The following is a 9,215-nucleotide window of genomic DNA, read 5'->3' as shown; positions in this document are numbered from 1 at the left end:
CCACAACAGTATCTCGGACCTGCCTGGTGTGTTCCTTGTTCTTCATGATGCTCTCTGCGCTTTAAACGGACCTCTGAGACTATCACAGAGCAGGTTTCATTTATACGGAGACTTGATTTCACACAGGTGGATTCTATTTATCATCATTAGTCATTTAGGTCAACATTGGATCATTCAGAGATCCTCACTGAACTTCTGGAGAGAGTTTGCTGCACTGAAAGTAAAGGGGCTGAATAATTTTGCACGCCCAATTTTTCAGTTTTTTATTTGTTAAAAAGGTTTGAAATATCCTATAAATTTCGTTCCACTTCATAATTGTATCCCACTTGTTGTTGATTCTTCACAAAAAATTACAGTTTTATATCTTTATGTTTGAAGCCTGAAATGTGGCAAAAGGTCAAAGTTCAAGGGAGCCGAATACTTTCGCAAGGCACTGTACCAGTGTGAATGATTGTGTCCATAGATTTTTTTATTTTTTTTTTCTGCTGCTTTTGAGGTCTCCGTAGGATGACTGATGATTGTTATTGATCTTTTTTCAGTGTGAAAAAGGCAGAAGAGTGCTTCAAACAGGCCAGGGAGAAGGCTTCCTACAGTGTGAAACCTAAACATGCAACTGGAATAGTACGTTCTTACAATTCGTGTCACTATTTGGTCTTGTGTGCTTTTTTCCAACGGTACTTGCCTTCTTCTTTTTTACTTCCCTTGGTTGTGTCCCCCTAATTGTCTGTTTCTTTCAAACTGGTGTCAGGGTGTTGAAGAAACAACACTCTGAGTGCCAATCATGCTGCCAGCTGTTAATAACTCAGACCCATTTTTGTTTTATTCCACAGAAAGCAAAGCTGGGTCAGAAGATCTGACGCAGAGAATGGAAAATTATCATCACTAAGCCTATTGCACAAGCACTGTTTGTACAATCTGACAATGACTCATCAGTCATTTTTACATTTATTTGCTTCCAGTATTTGTTTTCAATTGATTTAGACCTGTGGTTTATTGTGAGTTGGTTCAAAGTGGATATTATGTGAATATTGTTTAAAAGTGGAATGAAAAATCACATTCTTAGCCCCCCTTTGATAGCACTTGCACAATTAAATGAAATATTGCTACCAAAAGACACCCTTAAGCTGAGATGATTAAATGTGGTTGAGTCATTCGCCAGAAAATGCTCATTGGAGTCTGAAAATTGTAACACTATATTCAGTATTTTATAAGCCATATGTAGGCTGTTTTCTTCTTAGTGCAATTCCCAAACCTAGTTTATTAGGATGGCATGGACACTCCCTCTTTATGTCTCCTTCCTTAATGGTGAAAAGCACAGAATTTTATAACATTTGTATAAGATAGGTATAGATCACCTGCCAGATAGAAAGTGCCTTATCTTACAGAGGAGAGGTCAAATGAGTGCTGTAGACATATCATCTGTATTTAAATGTTACATGTAAAGAAGAAAATCTGTTTTACATGGACTGAAACATGACATGCAAGTTCCATCATGTGTGTTTCAGAACCTATTAATGATTATACATGTTTTACATACAGCACCTTCCGCATTGTGGTTTAATATCCAAAAGGCTGTGCATACCTAAGCAGTGTGATCTGATGCAGACCTAATTTTGTTTTATTCCACAGTATTGTCAACTTGCTTTATGTTTTAAGCAAAATACTATGCAGTTTTGCCTTTCCAACTACATTTGAGTGTGTGAACTCCCATATGCTAATAGGGCAATAGGACCATGTGACGTGATCATGTGCAATACTAACAATATGTTTTGATTGAATACCCTTGACCATGAAAAAATATATTTATTGAATAAAAAGAAATTACATCATTTTTTTAATAAAAATTCTGCTGTTGATGGTTTCCTGTTTTCATTTTTCCAGCTGTGATATTAAGTGGCACAGAACTACATGCAGTCTAAACACCACTTTTTTTTTTTTATATGAAATAGATTTAATATACTTTTCACATACATAAAATATATATATATATACTGTATATATTGCATTGCACCTCCATTACACATGCTGCAGTATGTTTTTCCTACTGGCTAGTATATTAGTGGCAAATGTACAGTAGACAACCATGCTTGTGTACAAGCAGATGGATGTCATTGGTCATTGCTGTGATGCTTTGTTTCTTTAAATCATTTCCTTGACATCAAGGTGTGTATCATCTGGGAAATATAAGTTAAGGAAAAGATACAGGATAACAGATACAATACTTGTAAAACACCGTAAATGTCCAATATAGTTGGTAAAAACATTGCTGGCAAACTGTGTGATAGATCCACCTGCAGAAAAACATGTCACATTACAGTCTCTGATTAAATGTTGAGTCTTTGTTTAATAATACCAGTTCAATGTTTCATGCCATTTTATTGTGGGATGTTGGGAAGATGTTATTTGTACAACATGATGAAGAATAGTTCAACTTGAAGCCAGTCATTGTTTGGCAAAGTATGGCCATTTCAGCCTTTGACAATACTTCTATGTCATTTCAATTTTAAAAGTTCTTCACAGTTTCCCATGGCCACTGACATCCACAGACATGCAGCGACATTGTTTGACCCTCTGTACCTTACGGTGTCTAAAAGAGGGCTGCAGGTCTGGGCAGTCTAGCTGCACTGTGAGCTGAGTGATGCGGTGTGGCCTGCAGAAGGAGCAGGACTGGAACGGCTCCTGGGCCTTGCTGTGGCTTTTCCTTCCAGAACCAGAGGCTTGGCCTCGATTCTGACCCTGACCCGAGCTGGGGCCCATATGACGGGGAATATAGAAGGAGTTGCACTGGCCGTAGCAAAAACGGTTGACTACAGTGCGGCTGCGGCAGCCCTCCTCGCTGATTGTCTGACGAAGAGGCTGGGTCTTGCACCAGTCTCTGCGGAGGTAGCGGCGCTCTGTCACCACCAAGGCCTCCCTGCTGGAAGACAGCACCTCGGGTTTCTGCTGCAATAGCCGCTGGTGACGCTCTGAAGACAGGTTCCCTTTGGTCTTGTGTGGGGATGGGATGGATCCCTGGGGCCTGGACTTTTTGGTCTCTACGGTGATGCAGAGCACCCCAGCCAGTATGACTGGGATAGTTATTCTCCACAGCATTCTGCAAAAAGAGTAAGACACATTACAATGCATTACATTTCTAAACAGAAAAGATTTCTGAAGAATAAAACATCAGTTGTCGCATGAACAGAATCTTAAAATTATTAACACTGAGTCTGGTGTAACAGTAATTCAGACAGTATGAAATGATGCATGTTATACTACCATGATATTAATATTGCCAGTCATGTTTGCAATTGTGTGAATGTGCATTCATGTTGAACCACCTTCACAGTCTAGCCTTCCAGGCATCATTGAGGAAATGAATCCATCACCATGGCCCCCATTTGTCAGCATCTCTGTGTCATTACTTCTATTTGCTTTCCTCTCGGCTACGCAACTCTTCCAAAAATAAACAAAGCCCTGCCATCAAAGGATACACTTAAACACCCATAATGAGAAGGGGAAGTTGATTTTATTGGTCCCGTCGCCGGGTAAAATAATTAGGGCTTTGCTTACTTTAGTCATGAACTATGCTGCAGATATGTAAACAGGCATTAGAGAGACCCATCTGCATGTTATTAGGGGAAGAGTTGGGGAACTCTACAGTACCCTTTGGGAGTCCACTCTTCTACTCTTTGGTGATATATTATGGATCAAGCTAAACTGAGAATGAACCGTAGTGTCCACAATCGCCATATTGTCTTCTATATCATTCCAGCACCAGAAAAGAACTATGATCAATTATTCCTCCTACATTCAGGATGGAGTATCCACCGTCAGTATTTGCGCCAGTACATTTTTGATCATCACTCAAGCATCTTTCCCGCAGATGTTGCTCTTGACAAGCATTGCATGACATCAAGTCAGAAATTCTGACAGAGAACCAAACTGCCTCAAGGCCATTGGCTGCTCTTATTCACATACTCTTCCTTGCTGTGCAAATTTGTATGTTCCCTTTCTTCCATTCCAGGACCTGCAACTCACTCTGACAAAGAACAAATGACTTTATCATAATCCACTCTGTTTTTTGCCTCCTCCCTTGACCCTGAGGTCATGGCAGTTCTGTCCGAGCTGCACGAGCACTCAAGTCTGTATATCACTATCCCGGTAGCACTTGCTGTAAGCTAGACAGCAGCTGTTTGTCCATCTAGAAGAGATGTAGTATGAATTCTTACCAGACCTTTTCTATAGGATATCAAGAGATATGTTGGAGTTGGACACAGAAGATCTACAGTACTTCACTTTTTAAGGCTTACTTGTGCAAATCAGATCTCTTTAATCTCTTCTTGTTTTCTTCATTGAGAGATCAAACCTATGGAGGAAGGAAGTGTTTGGGATTTTGTGTACACTGCCAAGAAATCAAATTTAAATGTTCTATACTTACAATCAAGTCTACTGTTGATATTTTAGTATTTTTCTTCTGAGGATGTCCTGAAGACAAATTCTTGTTTTCTTTGTTATTAATTATTATTTGCCAATCATAACTCCTCAGATATTTTCATCAGGACATGAACTCAATCTGAGATATGTGCTTCTTCTGTAGGCACTCACATTTTTGCATAATACACACACAAGCCAGCACACACGCCCACACACACCCATCATGAGGTTAGAATAACTAAACCAAAGACTCCCGCTGGGTCCTTCCACCACCTACTGCATCAGGGAGTCATGACCCCACTCCATCTTCCAGTGATCTACCTTCCATGTACAACACATTCCCATTTGTCTTTAGCTGCTCCATCTCATTCCTGCTGACTGTGTATTGAAATGCATGAACCCCTGGACAGGGAAACAAGCTCTGCTTCTGTGTGCAGGCTCTGTTCTCGCGCTATACATCGCTTAAGGAGGCACCCTGTGACTCGTAAGCTACAGTCTGCAAAGCCCCGGGGACTTTTGAGGGATGACCTGACCAACTGTGTACACAGGGCATGACGGATGGCCTCTCCACTCCAAAACTTAGTCTAAGCGTGATAGTACCGGTCCCGCCAAGCTATCCTCATGAATCTCTGCTTCAGAACAAATTGTGGTTTTGGGATAGGGATTCAGGGGCTTTGGGAGGAGCACAGAGGTGGATGGGTGGGCAGTTAGTGGTTGGGGTTATTAGATAGAGAGGAAAGGGGCTGAAGAGATGGTGGGACAGATGACCTACTGGGAAACAAAACCAGCACCACTTGAGCTTCATGCCTTCCACCTAGAGCTGTATATCTCTCCACAAGCTTTATTTCTTTTTCTCCCTATCTGTCTCTCTCTGTCACTCTATCTGTCTCTTCTTGACACACAGCACTAATCATCACAGAGTCCCGGAGACGGAAGGAGACTGTGGTTTTGTGTGTTAATGCTGAGACCGAACTCAACCGGACCTTTCTGTCTGCTAAACACTAATATTGTCCACAACACAGCTTTATGTTTGACCAGAACCACAAATACTTGAGGGACATGCTTCACCAAACTGTGGCAGACCTTGGTTCCAAAATTCAGACCTCTAATGAAATTACAAATACCAGAAACACCAGAGAGACTGCTGAGCTAGACACAAGAAAACAACTATTATCATCAGTGGGAACTTGTTATGTTTTGTTTTTCAGAATGGCATTATAATACCGTGGTAATATTTTCTGTCTGGATAACAATGGGTCTTTTTTCAAATCTCAAAGTGAAATGAAGACCATAATTAGTCATGAAAATCCAGTCTAGCTGCTGAATATTTTAATATTTCTGAGATTCAGTTGTTAAAGAATTGCAAAGAAACAAGAATCATTTCAAGACTTCAAATTTGTACACACAGATGTACTTCCACTAAACCATGTGAAACATCCTCCCAGCATGTCTTCAAAGGCAGGTTAAAACAAACAAAACCTGATGCCTCAATTATTGGTGCGTCAGAAAGTCTCACACACAGACTGGTAAGTGCAGTTAATTACAGTAGAACTGCATTTAATTCACCGTGCAGCTCAAACCTCAATCACACGAGGGTAGCTGTATACACACACACACACACACACACACACACACACATATGTGACCACACGTGTGTGCATACACACACACACACACACACACACCGACAGACTCAAACACACATGCACAGGATATAAAGAAAGAGGGAAGTAGAGGTAAATGAAATGTTTTCTCTTGGAGCCAATTACACAAAGAGGAACCATGTCATTATCTGCATTTGCGGATTGTATTTTCCCAAACTACGCCGGGCTGTTGGCTCATTAACAGTTGTGGGGGAGGGGGGGGTCCTTTGGGGCCTTTTTTGTGTAGATGTGTCTAATGCCAACATTGCCAGGAGGCTGCTTTAGGCAGTTTGGGCAGCCATTTGTCACTACAATCCATCTTGATAATGACTAGCAGCCCATATATAATTCTTTCCAAGCTAAGTACTGGCAAGAATGTAAGGCAACTCCTTTGCTTCAGCAACATTAAGTGCTTTAGTGGAGGATGAGGGACAATTAGAGATGCTATGATAGTACAGGTTTTCTCATTTCAGATCAGGATGGCACTACTTAGGTGTAGTGATTAACATCACCTTCCATTTGCACTTGTTTGTTTAATCCCTTAACATAAAGTTTTGCCCCTTTGTTTCCCCTTAAGTAACTTTAGGGTTGCTAAAATGGCCTTATGTCACTCTGTCTGACCAAATCACATTTGTATTCTGTATCAGCTTGTTTCAGATATTTATTGAAGCTATTTCATTTTTACAAGCCCAAGACTTTTAAGGCTTTACCATTCCATTTCATGAAATATTCTTAATTGTCTTGAGCATCATTTTAGATATATTAGGTGTCTTTGAAAACTTTAGGATCCTCACTAAAATTTAGAACTTGAAATAAAGTTCTGTGGGTTTGAAGAATGTTTGGCTGCACAGCAAGACTTTGGAATCACTGGCACTCTGGCAGTTTTTTTTTTTACATACAAATGTGCCACGACTGGCCAAAATGCTGTATTACTCTGCTGTTTTAATTTTCTTTCTTCAGTGTTTTCTTAGTACCTGTTCATGTCTAAACTTCACATGTTAAGAATGTTGTTATGGCTGATTTAAACAAGTTGGACTATTTTTAGCGTCTTTAGGCTTACAATGAAGTGTTTTCTGTTGCTAAAGAAAGTGCAATGTGTCTGTGTGCTAAATCCTATTTGACATCAAAGTGGACTGTACAAGGTGGTGCAGTCACCAGAGCTGTAAGAAGGATCAGAAGGCAAACCGCCTACCATTTACTGTAGGAACATGCACACATATGTTCACACACCAACTTGGATACACCTCAGTATACACATGACTACACACAAATAGACTAATTATACAAAAGTGAATACACACACACACGGATATACACTTGCACAAAGAGAAAAATTATATAGATTATTTTGTACACGGAGAATACAGGTTCGTAATGTACACTAACACCATTATCTCTCATTCTCTGTTTTTCATATTCACTGGAAAAGTGAACTGACTCTTAATCTCACTGAGAGGCACAGTACAAAATACTGTCATCACTCACTAATTCTCTCACTCACAACACTAATTCCCTGGAACCTCCAGCCACTAATTATAGTCATTTGGAAAACACTTTTATCCAGAACACCTTACAGTACCTTGAAGGCATAGATTTTTTCTATGGGTGGGCCCAGTGGGAACCAAACCCTCACTGCTGGCAGAAATACAAAATAGCTGTACAACTACCGTTGGTCGGGTTACGTGGTTTTGCGCTTAGTCATTCAGAGACTCACTGAGTCACTCAGTCTCACTATCTCCGTCAGTCTATTCCTGCCCACTTGTTGGAAGCGCTCACGTGGGATATGTTGAACCAGCACTCACTTACTGTATCTCCGCTTTTCTCAGTAAATCCTAATGCTACATGGTACTTTTAACATAGGGTAAAAATCCCTGTTTCCTCAAATTCGCTGCAAAGAATGTCCATCTTTAAAGCATTTATCATTGTATTCTGAAATTTTGTTGACTAATTTACATGTCCACGTGTATCATCGTGCATCATGAACTTTTATGAAAGAAATAGAATGAATTTGGAATTTGTAGTACTATTTGACATTTTAAAACATCCTCAGAAAATTCTTGCAACTGGTAAAATTGTTAATTCTTAAATATAGTGTTAAAGTTTTAAATAGGTGTTATCGCATTAAATATGAAGTATGGTTTATGTACCTCTCAGTGGGACAGTAACGTGTCAAGGATGCAGTCAAGGGAGGTTGTCCACCTTCAGTGGTCCTTGCGTCCGCTTCCAGGTTTTGGTTTCCATGGCAACATAATCTGTAGTATCCTCAGGCTTGTCCGTGCTCCTCTTTTACCCCCACTAAAGATTCAAAGCTTTTGACACGATCAGTTTTCCATCTTCCTGGGCAAGTTGTATCTCTTTCTTACTTTCTCTCTCAGTCTAACTTTCTCTTTTAAGTCTTCTTGTTTGTAGGTTTAAAAGATAAGTTCCAGGTTTCACTTAGAGTAAGCCCATATCTTAGCGCTGTGGAGACTGTCTGTAGTCTGTCTTTGAGAGTGTTTGACTCACTGTAAAGCCTGCCTGAGTTTGAATCCCCACCACCCCCTTCCCTTCTCAAGACTGGGAGGGATCCTATTGGCCCTGGTCATTGTGTGAATCAAACCAAGCTTTACTTCTTTCATTTAAGTTTGTTTCTCTCTGCCTATTGAGATTTTTCTTTGATATCTTTTTTTGTAATGCCCATCAATTCATGATATATCAAACCTATCAAAATGACAGCTTTTCCTTTGTCCTCTATTTTCCATTCCAAATTTTCTTTCACTCTTCCCGTGTTTAACATTTACATTTGCATTTTTAGGAAGTGGATGGCATTTTGCCACCACAGCCAATAAAGGACAAAACTGTAAAAGAAACAATGATCTACTACAAAAACTCTAAATTATCCTCTCTCATTGGCACTCAGACAACATCACATTAAAGCCCATAATCCCCAATCTATAAATCATTGTATGCGTGTACCCAGACAACACACTAAACGGATGCTTTGAAAAATGCCACAATTCGCATTCCTTGATGCAACTGAGACAATAATGTTTGTCTGTTTTGTGGCTCTTGCTAAGCTGACCACTGGGCACAGAGACTGAAAACACTGACTGTCACTCCTGCCATCAAAGAGCTGAAACATCAACATACCCTGCAAAACCTCAGAGGGATACAGTC

General features: G+C 40.1%; 2 protein-coding genes across 3 annotated transcripts in view; one reads left to right on the top strand and one right to left on the bottom strand.

Annotated features, from left to right (window-relative positions):
• fmn2a (formin 2a) overlaps nt 1-1,854 on the top strand; it is a 40,544-nt gene extending 38,690 nt beyond the window's left edge. Inside the window, exons 17-18 of the mRNA XM_046070277.1 lie at nt 540-621; nt 831-1,854. Coding sequence (XP_045926233.1) covers nt 540-621; nt 831-857 — 109 coding nt within the window. The 3' untranslated portion in view covers nt 858-1,854. The remainder of the gene's footprint in view (nt 1-539; nt 622-830) is intronic.
• Nucleotides 1,855-2,018: 164 nt separating this feature from the next.
• grem2a (gremlin 2, DAN family BMP antagonist a) lies at nt 2,019-8,513 on the bottom strand. 2 transcript variants are annotated; one of them, XM_046071126.1, is made up of 3 exons: nt 8,207-8,513; nt 4,293-4,348; nt 2,019-3,094 (listed from the first exon to the last, which is right to left on the bottom strand). In XM_046071126.1, the coding sequence occupies exon 3, from the start codon at nt 3,091-3,093 to the stop codon at nt 2,515-2,517; it is 579 nt and encodes a 192-aa protein (XP_045927082.1). In that variant the 5' UTR covers nt 3,094; nt 4,293-4,348; nt 8,207-8,513; the 3' UTR covers nt 2,019-2,514. The 2 variants fall into 2 exon arrangements, with proteins under 2 accessions (XP_045927082.1, XP_045927081.1); XM_046071125.1 differs by lacking the exon at nt 4,293-4,348.
• Nucleotides 8,514-9,215: the final 702 nt, after the last annotated feature.

The sequence above is a fragment of the Micropterus dolomieu genome, linkage group LG15 (assembly GCF_021292245.1).
Source record: "Micropterus dolomieu isolate WLL.071019.BEF.003 ecotype Adirondacks linkage group LG15, ASM2129224v1, whole genome shotgun sequence".
Taxonomy (NCBI): Eukaryota; Metazoa; Chordata; class Actinopteri; order Centrarchiformes; family Centrarchidae; genus Micropterus; species Micropterus dolomieu.
The sequence above is the reverse complement of the archived record's forward strand: the minus strand, read 5'-3'. Positions and strand labels throughout refer to the sequence as shown.